At 38.4% G+C, this 16,078-nt stretch overlaps 4 protein-coding genes and 1 non-coding gene across 7 annotated transcripts; 4 read left to right on the top strand and 1 right to left on the bottom strand.

Annotated features, from left to right (window-relative positions):
• Positions 1 to 1,007: 1,007 nt before the first annotated feature.
• LOC103964509 (transcription initiation factor TFIID subunit 7) lies at positions 1,008 to 3,822 on the bottom strand. Of its 2 annotated transcripts, none has more exons than XM_009377445.2 (6): positions 3,663 to 3,822; positions 3,413 to 3,526; positions 2,176 to 2,309; positions 1,968 to 2,087; positions 1,790 to 1,859; positions 1,008 to 1,359 (listed from the first exon to the last, which is right to left on the bottom strand). In XM_009377445.2, exons 2-6 carry the CDS (start codon positions 3,522 to 3,524, stop codon positions 1,196 to 1,198), a joined length of 600 nt encoding a protein of 199 aa, XP_009375720.2. In that variant the 5' UTR covers positions 3,525 to 3,526; positions 3,663 to 3,822; the 3' UTR covers positions 1,008 to 1,195. The 2 variants fall into 2 exon arrangements, with proteins under 2 accessions (XP_009375720.2, XP_048424871.1); XM_048568914.1 differs by having other exon boundaries at positions 3,413 to 3,552; positions 3,663 to 3,782.
• Positions 3,823 to 3,981: 159 nt separating this feature from the next.
• LOC103964431 (serine/arginine-rich SC35-like splicing factor SCL30A) lies at positions 3,982 to 7,710 on the top strand. Its single transcript, XM_009377368.3, has 6 exons — positions 3,982 to 4,182; positions 4,630 to 4,811; positions 4,985 to 5,062; positions 6,147 to 6,311; positions 6,747 to 6,884; positions 7,263 to 7,710. The coding sequence occupies exons 1-6, from the start codon at positions 3,997 to 3,999 to the stop codon at positions 7,483 to 7,485; spliced, it is 972 nt and encodes a 323-aa protein (XP_009375643.2). The 5' UTR covers positions 3,982 to 3,996; the 3' UTR covers positions 7,486 to 7,710.
• Positions 7,711 to 8,388: 678 nt separating this feature from the next.
• Positions 8,389 to 12,596, top strand: LOC103964441 (glucan endo-1,3-beta-glucosidase 4-like). The gene is given in 7 exon segments (XM_018651701.2): positions 8,389 to 8,519; positions 9,497 to 9,624; positions 10,224 to 10,369; positions 10,371 to 10,493; positions 10,495 to 11,473; positions 12,005 to 12,032; positions 12,116 to 12,596. Coding segments are annotated over 6 exon segments (1,485 nt in total). The 5' UTR covers positions 8,389 to 8,519; positions 9,497 to 9,557; the 3' UTR covers positions 12,258 to 12,596.
• Positions 12,597 to 13,135: 539 nt separating this feature from the next.
• Positions 13,136 to 13,207, top strand: TRNAM-CAU. The gene has a single exon. It is a non-coding gene; the product is annotated as a tRNA-Met (tRNA).
• A 47-nt stretch (positions 13,208 to 13,254) lies between these two features.
• On the top strand, positions 13,255 to 15,865 carry LOC103964458 (constitutive photomorphogenesis protein 10). Of its 2 annotated transcripts, none has more exons than XM_048568893.1 (4): positions 13,255 to 13,562; positions 14,892 to 14,965; positions 15,124 to 15,199; positions 15,529 to 15,865. In XM_048568893.1, the coding sequence occupies exons 1-4, from the start codon at positions 13,373 to 13,375 to the stop codon at positions 15,624 to 15,626; spliced, it is 438 nt and encodes a 145-aa protein (XP_048424850.1). In that variant the 5' UTR covers positions 13,255 to 13,372; the 3' UTR covers positions 15,627 to 15,865. The 2 variants fall into 2 exon arrangements, with proteins under 2 accessions (XP_048424850.1, XP_009375670.1); XM_009377395.3 differs by having other exon boundaries at positions 13,265 to 13,562; positions 15,052 to 15,199.
• The last annotated feature ends 213 nt before the right edge of the window (positions 15,866 to 16,078 follow it).

Genomic DNA, 16,078 nt, shown 5'->3' with positions numbered 1-16,078 from the left:
TCTTAACCGAATGATTTGTGTTATGCGGTGGCGCTCTAGATTAATTATATATATACTTTCTTACTAGCTTTAGGCTTATACACTCTCACGTGATTGAGATATGTCAAGAAAAAGGTCTTTAGGAATTAATGACCGCTGATCTGTTTCTGCAAGGGAATTCGAGGTTTCATGTTGAAGTACCTACGGAAAATCAGATCTGCCGTTGCAAAAGAAAGTAAATTATTTTTGTTTAAGTAGCTAATAACTAGGAGCCTGCATATGGATCACATAGAAATAATGATAACCATGTTCAAGTCTTCAAGACAAGCTGGATGATTTTCTGGCAAGTTGCTCAGAGTATAAGCTGGCTCTGCAGTCCCTCCTCATGGCTCATGCATGGGAATTATTTTTTTATAAAATTTGTTCAGTTTTCCCAGAATACTGTTTCTTACGGTTACTGAGTCATTAATACATGTAATGCGCAAAGTTTTCTACTTTTGTTTGGTGACATGAATTAGGGCTTTGAATGTGCAGATGTAATTACTATTTGCATAGGGGTGTGATATCCACACATCATTTTTTACTTCTTACACACCCTTCTAATTTTAAGCCGTCGGATATGATGAATTGAAAAAGATCAATGGACAGAAATTAACAAAGAGTATGTGAGAAGTAAATCCACACACCTTCTTGCATAAACAAATGTTCAAATCCATGAGAAATTATTGCTTGGGGCCGGCCAATGAACCCTTTTAAATTTGTCAATGCATCCCAACATGAACAGCACAAGGCAGCCCAAATGGCCAGCCCTAAAATGCAGCTGGAACACAGATGTTTCTCCTGTTTTTGTTTCATTTCTTTTCCTTTTTTTTCTTCTTCTTATAATTAATTTCTTAAGAGTGAATCTACCAAAACTTATAAAGTTTGTGTGTAATAAAAACAAAAACAGAAAGTGGCGGATTATCTTGATGGTTACTAGATCGAGTCTCCCTATTCCCTCAGTGTAGTTTAGAGTACGAGTATCGATAGTATTCAAATAAGGCGCAAAATCTATTAACAGACTTGTTAAATACAAAGTTGAGGACAAGTATTTCTTCTTTAAGATTTTCCAAGTGACAAAACCACTATGATAAACATCCCTGCAAACTCGGGTATGTTTTCAGCAACCGCATCAAGCAGACTTAAAGGGAAAAGCATATCCGCAGGAGGAGTTGGGTCAAATTGAATCGTCGGATTCATCAGAGTCACTTCTATCGGGATCCCCAGCATTTGTAGCTGCCTCTGGAACATCAGGTTGTGACATAGGTTCTTCAACAGTCTTTTTACTTGCATTACGAGCATTTCCGTCTCCATCCTTTTCTTGCTCAGCTGCTTCAACATGTGAGCCTACTTAATTAAGGATAAGCAAAACAGACCATTCAGACTCTGCACATCTAATACAAATCTACTAATCTAGTGTGTCACAACAAGGCAACAAGCTCGAATTCATCATTCAATTGGAAAGTAAATTTCTCCATTGATAATCCAAACGTGTCACGTGGTTTAACATAACAATATCAAATTTGTAACCTAAGAAACATGAGAACTTTAAAAGAAATATCGTCAAAAAAAAGGAAACATGTCCAACAGAGCAGTAAAACGCATGTCAGTAATTTAAGTAGCCTCAAACATCAGAAAATGGCATTCAATTAGGCTTGAGACTAGAACCAATAGTAGCGGGGATCCTATTTCTCACTTAACAGAAGAATTCATATTGCCTTTTGCACAAAATGATAACAAGAAAGTAATGAAACATAATATGTGAGGATATCAATATTATCAGCTGGTCCGCTTGTACTAATATTCAGTAGATCTTCCTCAACACGCCGGACAAGCTCAGGCTGTAAAATGCAAGAAAATTGCAATCTGTAAAAGCATCCAGATATGAAAGAATATCGCAATAAGATAAAGCTGAAAAAAAAAAATCCAAGTAAAGAGGCTAATGATACATTTAGATCAGGTTCCCTGCGAAATCTTCGCTTTCGAGCATCCCTTGTCGGAGGGGTGAGGCCATGCCTGTACTCCACTGTTTCTGGAGCTGGGTCATTCGGGTCTCTAACCATAATCATCTGTTAAAACCACAAATGTTCGAATAAATCCCTTCGAAATTAAGCACTGATCTATTTAACTGCTTCAATATTGATATACGAGACACACCTGACCAATATCTGCTGTCTTAATTAACACACTATCATCATATGTTTTGAACGACTCCACAACACAAGGAAGATCAAACAGTGATGCAGGGAAATGGTCATTGCCAATGACAAATGTGCCAGTCCTGCCATCCTCTGCATGATATTTCAAGTTTACAAGTGAAACATTTGGTAAAACAGGGAAAAAACATAGTATTAAACGACAATGCTAGAAATTCATCAGTTGTTACTTGTCCATCACTAGTTGGCTAGTTGTGGCATGTCCATAAAGCATACTAGAAATGAGAGTTGATCGAGAAATTGATTTTAAAAAAAGGAGCTACAGGCATAAGTAGGCAAAACATTAAAATTAAATATGGGCAGTCCTGAATGTGGAATATGATTTTCCACACATGCCAAAGTACTATATCTGCGAAAACCTTTGAACAAATCTCACATATCTGCTCGACACTAAACCCAAAAGGTGCACGATACCTGTCATGCATCTGCATTATACTAAAAGTTCACGAGTTTAAGGAAAAGGTTAACACAACCAGGCATCACACAAATCACAACCAAGAATCATATACCACAAGACAATGCATAACATCAATATCACACAGCCATTGCCACCATCACAACTGCAACATAACAAAAGAAGCTTCAAACCGACAAAGTATGCTTTCTGCCTAAACTAGGGCCTGACCGGGACAGCTCCCAAAAGAGCACTTCCAGGCGGTTTTTCTTTTGGGCAGCTGTTCACCGTTGGATCTCGCCAATACAGCCCCCTATAGTAGCACTTCCTAACTTAGAAGTGCTTGCGCGTTGTAGAACCACTTTCTGGGGAAGCAAGTGCTTCTCCAAGCACTCGGAATTCCAATAAAAATCTTGACGTGTTTATAATATAAGCGTTTGTGAGCAAAAGTGCTTCTCACAAAAGCAGTCCCATAACAGGCCATTATTTCTTCCCCCGCCCCCGGGCGCCCCTCCCCACCTCCCCAAAAACAAAACAAAAAAAAAGAAAAAGAAAAAAGACAATCCAAGTTCGAACCAATCACTCCCATGCATAAGCAATATCAGCAAATTCCAACCATCACAAATGAAGCTACTTAATAACAAACATATTAATCCTTAAACACTGATAATTACGTTCCCAATTGGTCCTCATTAGCAAAACGCTTTCAATACAACAGATTAATTTACAATTAATAAATACTTAAAACGCAATTCAATCCAGCAAAAGGAGGTTTCTTTCTGACCTCCGAATGACAAATCCAACGACTTGTCGTCGGTAGAAGCGTTTTCGCCCAGAAGGCGGTCCAGTCGCTCTGCAACAGAAGGTGGGACTCTGAGCACGAACTGCTCCTCCATCACTGCGACAAAACGGCACCATATCAGCCTGAATACGAGCGCAAAAAGGGAGAATAAACCCTAGATGCGAAGCAAATGTACAATGAATTCAGAATTTCGGTCCTAATTGTAAACTAAATTCGGTGCCGGAGAGATTACCTGAGAGAAGATAAATGTCAGAAGGAGAGAAATTGGACTGCTCTGTTCGTGTGACCAATAAGGATGAGAAAGAGAGAGGACAATCAAACAAAGCATTTGAGAAGGGTATTTTCGGAAACAAGGTAATAGAGTTAGTGATTCAGTTGTAAAATATGAATTACGAGTCATATTTAAAACTAAAAATTAAAGATTTTGAATTCAAAATCTGCTGTTAATTAAGAAGTTAGACTTGTGACAGGAAGGTTGGAATGCCACAATAATCTTTTTGGCTTTCGAAAATAGTAGATATCTGTGGCTAGCTTCCCTTTAAAAAAAGAAAAAGGAAAAGAGAAAAATGAAATTGGGTCATAAGAAAACGGGTAACCCTAAACAAAGGACACTTTATATAAACTCCTACGGATATTCATCTCTCTATCGACGCTGTGTCTGGGCGTTTACAGAGCCAAAACAAAAGCAAGCCACCGCCGTCGACTTCCAGTTCCTCAACCTCAACCCATCCTCTCCGATTCTCCGCCTTCAGGTCTCACTCTCTCTCTCTCTCTCTCTCTCTCAATATGTTTGCACATTGTTAGGGTTAGAGTTCGGAGCTCGGGAGTTTATGCTTGTTAGGGTTTATGTATTCGCAAGGAATTTTTTCAAATTGGTAATTTTCTCCCAAATGTATGGTTATAATTCCTGATTAATGTAGCCAATTTCACTTATGATTCTAGTGTTTGAAAAAAAAAGATCCATGTAAAAGGTTGTTGTAAAAACAAAATAAATTTGGGGGCTTTTTTTCCATGGATTTGTTGTTCTTGTTTTTACGTAGTAATTTTGCTTTATTGCGAAGAAGTTGACCCGGGCTCGAATGTTTTTGCTTGAAATTTTGGTTCTTGATTGTTGGATTAAGTGGGTACTTATAGATAGTTTTTGTGATGTTGTAATATTCTGCTTTTGAAGTTTCTAATGAATTTTTGAAATTGGTCAGGAGGCTGCTGACAGTTCTATAATGAGGGGAAGGAGTTACAGTCCATCACCACCACCGAGGGGAGGATATGGTAGGAGGGGACAACGAAGTCCTAGCCCCAGGGGTCGCTATAGCGGTGGTCGTGGTAGCAGTAGAGATCTTCCTACAAGCCTTCTAGTTCGCAACCTTCGCCATGATTGCAGGTTTGTTGTGGTTAACACACATGGAATCTCTTTTTTATTTGAAACATTCGATTTGCATTGCAAATTTTGTGTAAGGGAGTGTGATGGCTGTTTTAAGGGGGAAAGTACAAGAAGGCATGGTATTTTGAATTTATGAATTAATGAGCTGTTGTTTTTCATGTGTTTTATCACAGGCCAGAAGATCTCCGCAGGCCATTTGGGCAGTTTGGCGTGCTTAAGGACATCTACCTGCCAAAGGATTACTATACTGGGTGAGCATATTAGAGTAACGTTAGTTGAATATCTTGATGAAATAATAATTTTGTTTTTCTTTATATGTTTAAGTATTCATTTTGTGTACGTATATTTTACCTTATGAGTAGAAATTTTATAGTTTTCTGCTTGCTTATTTTCCGTGATTTCTGAAACTATGGCATGATTTTGCAAGCTTTTGCAACACTGGTGTAGCAAATTTAAATTAAGTTTTAGATATAAGCTTTCTTGTAGATGGAATCTCTATGGTTGAACTTCTCTTGTTATGTAATTGCTACGATGTGTTTTAGCGTGCTTCTGTGCCCACATTTTATTTTAATGAAAACCAGAGCTTTTAAGCCAATGAGGGTTGGCTCAGTTGGTAAGGTTGTGCGCTTTGTAAAGTCCTACGTAAATCCATACTGATGGCAGCTGGCAGTTAGGTGTCACACGTAAGTCCTTCAGGCTCGAGGTTGTGGGTATGCCTTGGTGCTGGTGGTGAGAGTAACCAATCTTCCCCTAAACTTTTCTTTACCAAAAAAAAAAAAAAAAAAAAAAGAAAAAAAAAAGCAGAGCTTTCAAAAACAACTATTCATGGCAATATGTTCAATGCTATTTTAATTATTTACTAAGGAATCATTTTAATATTGGAATACCTTGGAGACCTGCTCTGCTTTTTCTAGATACTGTCCTTAAGAAGGGGGCTTATTTTACGTGATCTTTTCTTATTGTTACGATTGGTTGGGTGTGTTAATTAAAGTTTGTGAGGTTTAACAGTGAAATTAAAGTTTTGAAGACAAGAATCAAGTAATTAGAGTTTGAAGATGATGTTAGTGGTAGTGAAGATTTGAAGGAAGTTGGATTTGAGTACATTGTGAAGATGTTCCAAGTCTTGAAGAATTTCAAGTCATCTTAAAACTGACTCTTGCAAGGTCAGCAGCCAAGTGCTTGCTTCTTTATAGTGACCATCCATATTTTTTGGTGGTTATTTCGACAAATTTATTAGGAAAGATTTTGGGTCTGTTAAGTATTTGCATAATTTTGCTTTTCAGTGTAGCTCCTTTGTGACTATTGTTTTTCTTCTCTTTCCATCTATTTTCGCAGGGAGCCTCGTGGTTTTGGTTTTGTCCAGTTTGTTGACCCTTCCGATGCTGAAGAGGCTAAATATCAAATGGATGGTCAGCTTCTTCTTGGTCGGGAGATAACTGTTGTATTTGCAGAGGAGAACAGGAAGAAGCCATCTGATATGAGGCATAGGGAGCGTCCAAGGTAAAAAGCTGCCTCTTGCTTTTTTTCGTATCGCTTGTGAAGTTGATGCTTAATTCGAATAATATATCTTCTGGATGTCTATTTCATGTGGTTGTGAACTTGTTTAAAAGAACAAAGAAATCACTTGTATATTCCTAGTTGATGTATTTTAACATATACTAAGTCATTCAACAAGAAAAAACCAAAGGATTGCCAATCTGTGTATATCAATTTAGGAAGTGTAAAAAATGCCCATATTTAAATGGTTGAGTTCTTGCATTAGAATATACGTATTATGTGTATATATATGAATTAGTCATTCTAGTAATTTAACGGGTCTGCTATCTAGTTTGCCTTCACACATTGTGCAAGGTGAATTGAGTTGAGATGATAATTAATAATGTGTAATTGAGAAACTGGTATGATACTTTCTACTTTTTAAATCTTTTCTCTTAGCTCCCGGACTACTAGTCGATATCGTGATCAAAGACGGTCTCCTCCTCGCTATTCACGCTCTCCACCTCCACGCCGTGCAAGATCTCGGTCTCACAGCCGTGATTATTATTCTCCTCCAAAACGAAGGGATTATTCCAGGTAATAGTTCTGTTTCTTCTCTGCTGTGTCCTCTTTCCGGTAAAGCCATTTCTTGTTGGTTTTGGTTATGGAACCTAATTACTAATGTATGCAATCTGCTGTTTATCATTCCCAGAGTCCAAATAAGTTTTTATGCATTAGAATATGGGGATAAATATATATTTTGGGTTTTGGGTTTCTGATGGAATTATTCCTACCGGTATTGATTGCTCATGTATTTCCTCCATATTCTTGCTAAAAAAATGCTACTTTTACATTTTTATATGATAGACCTGTTGTATGCGAGTCCCTTCCACATTATGTGTATGAACTTAGATGCTTCTGTCTAGTGCTTCCTGCTATTTGTTCTAATGTGTGCTTCCTGCTTCTGCTTTCTAGATCTGTCTCACCTCAAGAGAGAAGGTACAGCAGAGAGAAGTCGTTTTCTCGATCTCCTCCACCATATGAGGGCTCAAGGAGCCGTAGTCAGAGCCCAGTTAGGGGTCCAAGCCAGAGCAGAAGCAGAAGCCATAGTCCAAGGCGGAGCATAAGAAGAAGCCGAAGCCCTATCAATGAAGATTACCCAAGGGAACCAAATGGAGACAGATCTCCTAGTCCATGAAACCTAGAAAGATAATTGCTCTCTTAAGCTAGCGGAAAGTGACTTGTTACACCATCTGTTGGATTCGTTTAGTATTTTGGTCAGTCCGATGTTGATGCTACCGTTTGATGAGGAGACTTTGGTCGTTTTTCGGATTAAGATATGTAGGTTTATGCTTTTGTTTGAATGGCATGTATTATGACAGAATTTCTAAACTTTCTTATCATCTCTTGCGATTTTGTTCCATTAACTTGGTGTTGCTGAGTCTTCGTCTCTAATGAGAGCCCATCTCCCGTGCATCTCTCCGCAGAACCGGCAATACTTGCTTTGCTTGGGAGGGAGAGACGCACAACCGGGATAGTTAAGGAGTCTTCTCTTTTCCCATCCGGGCTTGGCGTAATATTTTTGCCAGTCTTTCCTTATCCGATGCGAGTGTATTTTCAACTGTTTTTCTAAAATCGTATTCTTTTTGTTTTTTCGCCAATCGATAATTTAAGTTGGGTTACACAACTGAATTATCCATAATTAGTTATTGACCTTAAGAGTCGAATTGACGCCTCCCAATCATAATTGTAGCGTTAATGACACTATAAGTTCGATTTAAGATTTTTTTTTCCTCTCGAATAGATATTAAATTAGTTATCAACGAAATTTGAACTTATCATACAATAACTCAACATCTTTTACCATTGTGATAAAAGGCGTTAAATCCGATTTAAGAGTTAAGAAGTACAAAACCGTTCGTCTTCACGCGGCTTATCCCATGACTTTACATCACCTTTTTCTTTCTTTCAACCTGAGAAAATTGGCTTTTGGAGGGAAACCTAATAAAATCACCGACATAATTAAATAAATTAACAAGGAAAAGTAGCGATAATCCCAATGACTCCGGTCAATGAAATTCTTGTGTGAAAAAAATAAAATAAAAATAGAAAAGAAAGACAAGGCAGAAAATGACAAGCAATGAAGAAACAAAGCAAGCGGAGTTTCGAATACCTGGCTTCAGTTGGGTTCACACTCTCAGTCTCAGTAGCTCCTCCACTTTGCATTTACAGGTTCTATCTACAACCTTCCTCTTCCCATTATTTTTTTTATATTATATATATATATATATTTTATTTGTTACTGAATAATATTAAAATGATTGGATGGTGGGGGCAACTTTTGTCAGAAATTTCTTCTTTTTTATTTTCCTGGGATGTAAATTGTAGTAAAGGTTTTATTGTTTGTGAAGTGCTCATCTGGCTTCCACATGTGAGCAAGTTACTTTTTTTGAGCTTTAAACAAATGAAGAACCTTTCTTGGATTCTTGCTTGGTTCTAGGCACTTCAGTTTCTTATGTGCTTTACTGTTTCTTATCTGGGTTTTTTGTTTGAATCGTTGGAAGTAAACTTTGCGTCTGTTTTCAGTTGGGCAGGTGGAATCGCGTACTGCTTTTCTGGTAATTTATCTCTAATTTTCAGCTTCTGGGTTGTTCTTGGTTGTGTTGTTTGTGGTCGATTTGCTTCTGCACTGGCTTTTTTTTTTTTTTTTCTGGTTTTCTACATCTGGGTTCTCTGGCTATGCGTTTTCCTGTGCCGGGTTCGTGCGAAAAATCGAAGCTTGCGCAATTTTATGTACTACTTAGTTTGCTCAAGCTGGGAGCTTGAGATCACAAGTTTTAGTTCAGATTTCGTATCGAAAATGATAAGTGGGGGAAGTGAAAGAAATTGTTGGAGGAAACGAAGAATTGTTGCTTTTGTTTGTCTGTCAGCTGTTGAGAATAAGAGTATATCATGTCTAAATCGGAATGTTTGGTTCTTGATAATTAAATTCACTTGCGATGAGCCTGTGTGGTTGCGAGTTGTGTTTACGTATGCGATCTCTCGTACTCTTTTTGTTATTCACATTTGCATCCCCTTTTCATGTTGTATATTATTTGGCAGTGCACATTATATTACGAATGCCATTGATAATACTCAAAGCTGTTGCTGAACTTTGGTTTTGTTAATCACGATCTCATCGCATTTTGTGTACGGTTCGTTTCTTTCAGTTTAGGAGTTACGAGCTAACTGCAGGGCATTGGAGGTCCAATTGAAGTGTGGTTGGTACAAATGATGCGTGGAAAATGGATTGGAGGCATGATTTTCCTCCTAGTTGGCATGTTCACCAATGTACTAGGTAACATTGTAACCTTGTTCTGTTTTCTGTTGATTCCGTTTTTCTATTTTTGATAGTATGACTTCGAGCTCCACTCTGCCTGAAATCCTTGTCGTGAGGTCTTGGTTTTACCAATTTCTTCAATATTCCATTGCCTGCATCATGTTTATGTTACTACTTTTAAGCTCCGTATCAACACTGTTGATTTGCTTTCTATACTACATCCTTATCTCGGCTTATGATAGCTGATAAGTGAGTATAATAAGAAACAAATTTATGGCCCCTCGTTATAATTGGAAAGCATACATCTACATAGTTTTAAGTATTTCACTTGTACTTGCAAAAAATATCGTTTTCCCTTTACCTTATCCGATATGGCAATATGTTGCCAGCCCCGCCTTGTTCTTGAGGCTTTGCCGTTGTAGGTATATGTGGTCTTGGGGGAACTTTTGGAGTATGTTCACTTGATATCTAGATTCTCTATATATTTTCAGGATTTTTTATACTTTAATGTTTTACTTTAACTGAAGCGCACAATTTGGAATTTTGAGATGCCTATGTTCGTTGTTGTACTGTTACCATTCTAACAAGTTACTGAAATCACAATTTCAAATTTATAGGTTCATTCATAGGGATAAACATTGGGACCGATGTTTCGGACCTTCCATCTGAGACAGATACGGTTGCACTCCTTAAAGCCCATCAAATTACACATGTGCGCCTCTACAATGCTGATGCTCACATGCTGAAAGCCCTTTCAAACAGTAGGAATTGAAGTAATGGTAGGTGTTACAAATGAGGAAGTCCTAGGGATTGGAGAGTCTGCATCAGTAGCAGCTGCCTGGATTAACAAAAATGTGGCAGCTTATTTGCCTTCAACCAATATTACCTGCCATTGCTGTTGGCAGTGAGGTCATTACCACAATCCCTAATGCCGCGCCAGTTTTGGTTTCTGCTATGAATTACCTTCATAAAGCCTTAGTTGCATCAAACCTAAATTTTCAGATCAAAGTTTCGACTCCACAATCCATGGATATAATCCCAAAGCCTTTCCCCCCGTCCACTGCCACATTTAATTACTCATGGGGACCTATCATTTACCGAATCCTTCAGTTTATTAAAAACACTAATTCCTATTATATGCTAAATGCCTATCCTTATTATGGTTACACCAGTGGGGACGGAATTTTTCCGCTTGATTATGCTCTTTTCCGACCCCTTCCCCCTGTCAAGCAGATTGTTGACCCGAACACTCTTTTCCACTATAATAGCATGTTTGATGCTATGGTGGACGCCACCTATTATTCTATAGAGGATTTCAATTTCTCTGGGATCTCTGTTGTTGTCACCGAGACTGGCTGGCCATGGTTTGGCGGATCCAAAGAGCCTGATGCCAACACGGGAAATGCTCAGACCTACACTAATAATTTGATTCGACGAGTGTTAAATGGTTCGGGTCCACCCAGCCAGCCAAAGTTGCCCATCAACACGTACATTTACGAGTTGTTCAACGAAGATCAGAGGCCAGGGCCAGTGTCAGAGAAAAACTGGGGTGTGTTCTATACGAATGGGTCTGCTGTATATCCTTTAAGTTTGAATGATTCCAATCAAATTACTGGGAATTCTTCAGGGGTTTTCTGTGTGGCAAAAGCTGATGCAGATCCAGATAAGTTGCAGGATGGCTTAAACTGGGCTTGTGGGCAAGGCGGGGCTAACTGCACTCCCATTCAAAAAGGGCAGCGGTGTTATCTCCCCGATACTATTGTAAATCATGCTTCATATGCTTTTAATGACTATTACCAAAAGATGCAAAGTGCTGGCGGAACATGTGACTTTGATGGCACTGCCATGACAACTACTGTTGATCCAAGTAAGTTTCTGTCACATCTTGTTATCCCTTGATATTTGAGTATGTTTGGATTCAGGAAGCACTATTTTTATGATAGTTTTGAAGACAAGTTTTCAATTGCCTTTCATTAATCTGCGGTGTTATATCAGCTGGAAACAGCCCTAATTACAATGTCGACAATCATTAGGAGGATTTTTTGTTTCTTGTTTTGTTGCAAAGAACCTCGTGCTTCTTATATTGGTTTTCCGGTTAAACAAAACAATAGTTTAGTTGGTTGCATAACCTTTCCGAGAAAAGTAAGCTTCTAGTAAATGTAGCTTTAACTAGTTTTTAAGGTGTGGTTTTTAAATCGGCGCTACTGTTGCATGAAAAATGGCTACATGTTTCTGATTGTAATATTGACTATTGATGTCTGCTTGTCAACCTTTGAAGTATTTTGTTTCTTTTTATGGCTACTTTGCCCATTCTACTACCTCTCAAGTTAAGCATATTCCTTCCATTTATTCTCTCTTTTTCATCCTAATATTCGTTTTGGTCGGCATTCGTTTACAGGCTATGGCGCGTGTAAATTTTCCGGAAGGTGAGCATCTTTTTCAGATTTATAACTATAGAACTTGTACAATAAATTATGAGTTTGGCTCTAAACTTGCCCTATTGTGACAGTTCTAATTCAAGTGCATTTACGGGACTTACACCAGCGGCAATTGCACCTTCAAGCCCTGTTGGAGGCTGGAGTTCGAATCTACAAGCTTCCAATCTTCAATATCTCATGCCGGCTGCATTTCTTGTACTGTTTTTGCTTTGACTTGAGGTTCCGTCCAGTTTTTTACCATATAGCGTAGTTATAGAACCAAATTCGAGATAGCAAAATGATTGAAGACTCGGGAAGCGTACGGCAGCACAAGCTTGGTGACACAGTGGAATGTCCGTACGTTGTTTCATCAATTTTGCTTGTGTTTCCAACTTCTGAGACCGTCTCCTTCACCTGTGCAAATTCCGGGGAGTTTTGTGTAGTTCGTTTTGCGCTTTGCGGGCATTTCTGATGAAGTAGTGGATAGACCTTGATTTTTTCGGACCAACTTAACTAGAACTTAATTTGTACCTTGTCAATGGAAAAGTAATTCTACCTTCCAATGTACTTTCATCGTATCGAATTTTATCTGTGCATGAATTTAACATGTTTCTTAATTTATGTATCTCCCCAAATCATCGGAAAAAATAATGTTGTCCGGATCATTTAGAAAGAGCTCATAATATCTTACTCCGCAACCAAATATGGGTGTAAACAAGTTGATCCTACACGAAAATAATGAGTTTCGAGTCAACTTGTTAACTAGTCGGATCATTATCGGGTTATAGTAACTTGGTAATGTGTCATGTCGTCATTTAGTCGCCCCTTAAAAGAATCCGATGAGATATCGTTTGCCAAATTTAGAAATTAGGCATGACAATTTCTTGTATGACTCGTTAATCTAGCATGAAACGGCACGATCCGTTTACGAATCAGGTCGTTATTGGGTCACCTGTTAAAACTGTTAAAATAACATGTTTGACACGACAAGTCCCGTTATCTTAACGGTATGATACAATACGACATGAACATGTACCTGTTTGTCAAGTTTAATACCAATGTTAGAGTTATGGAAACAATTTATACTTTCTTTCGGCCCCATCTGTCAACACATCAGAGTGGCGCAGCGGAAGCGTGGTGGGCCCATAACCCACAGGTCCCAGGATCGAAACCTGGCTCTGATAAATTATCTTACTTCTTTTTTTGTTGTTTCCTCCTCTTTTCCCTCTAAATTCACCCAAAACGGCGCCGTTCCGTCATCCAACCTCTGCACTGCAGCTTCTGACCGAAGCAGCATTTATCTTTCTTCCTCTAAATTCACCTAAAGTGAAGTGACAGGCGCGTCGAAGATGACGACACCGTCAGCACCGTCGTTGGCATCATCGTCGAGGTGGGCGTCGACGACCTCAGTGTCGTCCTCAGGGAAGAGGATTCATAGAGAAATGGTGGAGCTTAACATCGACCCACCTCCCGACTGCTGCGCTGGGCCCAAGGGCGACAATCTCTACCACTGGATCGCCACCGTTTTTGGCCCCCCAGGTTCTTTCACTTCCCTCCTGCAAATCACTTAAATAAAACGATATTCTCTGTTTTTTTCTTTCTGTTTTATGAATTGTCGCATGGATTTTGTTTGTTTTATTTTTCTGGGTTAAGCTTAATTTGTTGACTCCAGTGTGGAGTTTTTGATTTGAAATGGATGGTTCGGTGATGAATTTGTGGTTTCCCAGCTCAGTTTTCTCTTTTGAGATTTGTGTATTGTGTTTACTTTGCTTTCTGGATTAAGCTTTAATTTGTTAGCATTTTGCTTCTGTGTGGGGTTTTGGGTTCAAAATTGATGGTCTTTTGTGAGATATTTGTTTGCTTTGCTTTCTTGCTTGGTTTTTCTTTGCTTTTTAATTTTTAATAACCAGAGTGAAGTGTAAGGTTTAAAAGTGAAGAATTTTGGTACTTTCCTGGATGATGGGTTGGTTTCGAATTTCTGGGTTTAAGGCGGATCGATTTTTATATTTTTAGGTTTACTTTTGGGAAGAACATGAAAATGGATTTTGCCTTTTTCGAGTATTTCATCAGAACTAGCTTGCTGCGTAGTGCAAATATAGTTCCCTAAGCAATCTTTCTTGTTTTTCAACTCTTTAGCTGATGTGTGGCTGCAACATGATTTTGTTTAAGATTGCTGCCAAGGTCTTTTTATCAGTATTAGGTTTCTGGCATGCGCGTCAAGCAAGCTTATTCGTTTTTCAACTCATTATACTGATTATGGGTTTGTAGTTGATTGAGTTTTATTTCGTCTGCTGCAAAGGGGTTTTCATTTGCATTTCTGGCGTGATAAAATCATGTCCTTTGGATTATGGTGCTTATTCTGATTTTTATCTGTAACTGTGGGTGATATAACATCGTAGGCCTGTGGGTAGTAGAATATGTAGTCTTTACCCTCAAAGATACTGAGCACGTCCTAATAGCTCCATCCCTTGGTTTGTGATTTTGTTGCTCGATTACTGAGGTTTATTTTTGGATGTCTTTTGGCATGGATGTCAGAAAAACTTAAATTTGCGGACAATAGGTTTTATCTTAGAACCAAATTTGTAATTTTTATGTCTTGTAAAAGTTGAATGCTGTGGGAACCCATCAGTTCTTCATTTTTCGTGTAAGAATGCCGTTTTCTGCTCTTTTATGGTTTTGGGTAGTTTTACATTACTGATATGGTTTATGTTTTGAATGGAGTTGAATAAATTATCCACTGGATATGATTTTGACCAGCTTTTCGGTTTATGTTTGTTCTGTAAGCTGCTAATAACTATGCAGATTGAGTGATCTAACCTCTCCTTGGCCATAGCGAGCTTTGACACACTTCTGTGTTCTTGTTCCTAGGAACACCTTACCACGGTGGCATATATTTCCTTGACATTACGTTTCCGAGTGACTATCCGTTTAAACCTCCAAAGGTATTGCGTCCTATAAATCTCCAAATAGTGCTGTTTATTACTCTCTTATTTCATTATTTATTTTACTTTAAGGATCAGTTTTGTAGGTTGTATTCACAACTCGAATTTATCATTGCAATGTTGATTCTAACGGCAATCTAAGCCTGGAAATGTTAAAGGATAGTTGGAGTCCAGCTCTAACAATAACCAAGTTGCTACTAGCCATCCGATCCATCTTCACAAGACCTGATCCTTGTAAGTTCTAATATCTTTCCTCCAATTTTACCTACGGTATATCACTTCGTCGGTCTTAATTATGTAAGTAGTATATCACTTCGTCGGTCTTAATTATGTAAGTAGTATATCACTTCGTCGATCTTAATTATGTAAGTATTTTTAAGGGAAATTTTGTCATAATTCCACGCAAATAAAAAAATTTGATAACAGGTTGGATCCATGTCTTGTATGCAAAATGATGTAGGAACAGAGAAAATATTCCCAACCATAGTAATAACTTAGCTTGCACCCCTGAGCAGCATGATGTATTTTTTGTACTGATTGAATGGATATTCACATCTGAGCAGATAATCCCCTTGTCCCCAGCATTGCCCGTTTGTACTTGGAAGATAAAGCTAAATATGATGAGCTTGCTTCTGAGTGGACGCTGCGATTTGCTAAGTGATTTTACCTGGGATCTTCTTATATCGTTGCAAATAGTCAGGAAGGACGTTATGTTATGAACTGAATACTGTGAGCTAGCGTGTTATGTACCCAACGGGTTTGATACCAAGCATGAATGTACCAGCTGAATTTTTTGTGGACCGATCGTTGAATAACCGAAAACCATGCTCAAAGGAAAATGCTTGTAATATATCCTTCATATGAGATCAATATCATATGTAATATATCCCTATTGCTTGATGTGATGCTCCACTAAGTTTACATGGTGCATGCTGCCGGGATTGTAAGTTTCTCGTAAGGCCTTAGTATTCACCCGTTTCTCTCTCTTTCTTATGAAGAAGTCATGCAGGAACGTTGAGAAGAAGCAGTTTTAAGTACAAGATTTAAAAAAAGTGGTTCAAAGTTCCGACTTTGATTTGCATCAATGAAAATTGCAAGGATTGTGAGCTATCG

The sequence above is a fragment of a genome, unplaced genomic scaffold (assembly GCF_019419815.1).
Source record: "Pyrus x bretschneideri cultivar Hongxiangsu unplaced genomic scaffold, Pyrus_bretschneideri_v1 Contig5, whole genome shotgun sequence".
Taxonomy (NCBI): domain Eukaryota; kingdom Viridiplantae; phylum Streptophyta; class Magnoliopsida; order Rosales; family Rosaceae; genus Pyrus; species Pyrus x bretschneideri.
Note: the sequence above shows the minus strand (reverse complement) of the source record. Positions and strands in the feature narration are given on the sequence as shown.

Excerpts from the sequence above, each read along its gene's own strand:
- LOC103964509 (XM_009377445.2), bottom strand. The coding sequence starts at position 3,524 with ATGGAGGAGCAGTTCGTGCTCAGAGTCCCACCTTCTGTTGCAGAGCGA. Across the intron at positions 1,860-1,967 it reads GCAGGGAACCTGATCTAAAT|CCTGAGCTTGTCCGGCGTGT; the intron begins GTATCATTAGCC and ends TGCATTTTACAG. Across the intron at positions 1,360-1,789 it reads CGGACCAGCTGATAATATTG|ATGTTGAAGCAGCTGAGCAA; the intron begins ATATCCTCACAT and ends AAGTAGGCTCAC.
- LOC103964431 (XM_009377368.3), top strand. The coding sequence starts at position 3,997 with ATGAAATTGGGTCATAAGAAAACGGGTAACCCTAAACAAAGGACACTT. Across the intron at positions 4,183-4,629 it reads CTCCGATTCTCCGCCTTCAG|GAGGCTGCTGACAGTTCTAT; the intron begins GTCTCACTCTCT and ends GAAATTGGTCAG. Across the intron at positions 6,885-7,262 it reads AAACGAAGGGATTATTCCAG|ATCTGTCTCACCTCAAGAGA; the intron begins GTAATAGTTCTG and ends TCTGCTTTCTAG.
- LOC103964458 (XM_009377395.3), top strand. The coding sequence starts at position 13,373 with ATGACGACACCGTCAGCACCGTCGTTGGCATCATCGTCGAGGTGGGCG. Across the intron at positions 13,563-14,891 it reads CACCGTTTTTGGCCCCCCAG|GAACACCTTACCACGGTGGC; the intron begins GTTCTTTCACTT and ends TCTTGTTCCTAG. Across the intron at positions 14,966-15,051 it reads ATCCGTTTAAACCTCCAAAG|GTTGTATTCACAACTCGAAT; the intron begins GTATTGCGTCCT and ends TCAGTTTTGTAG.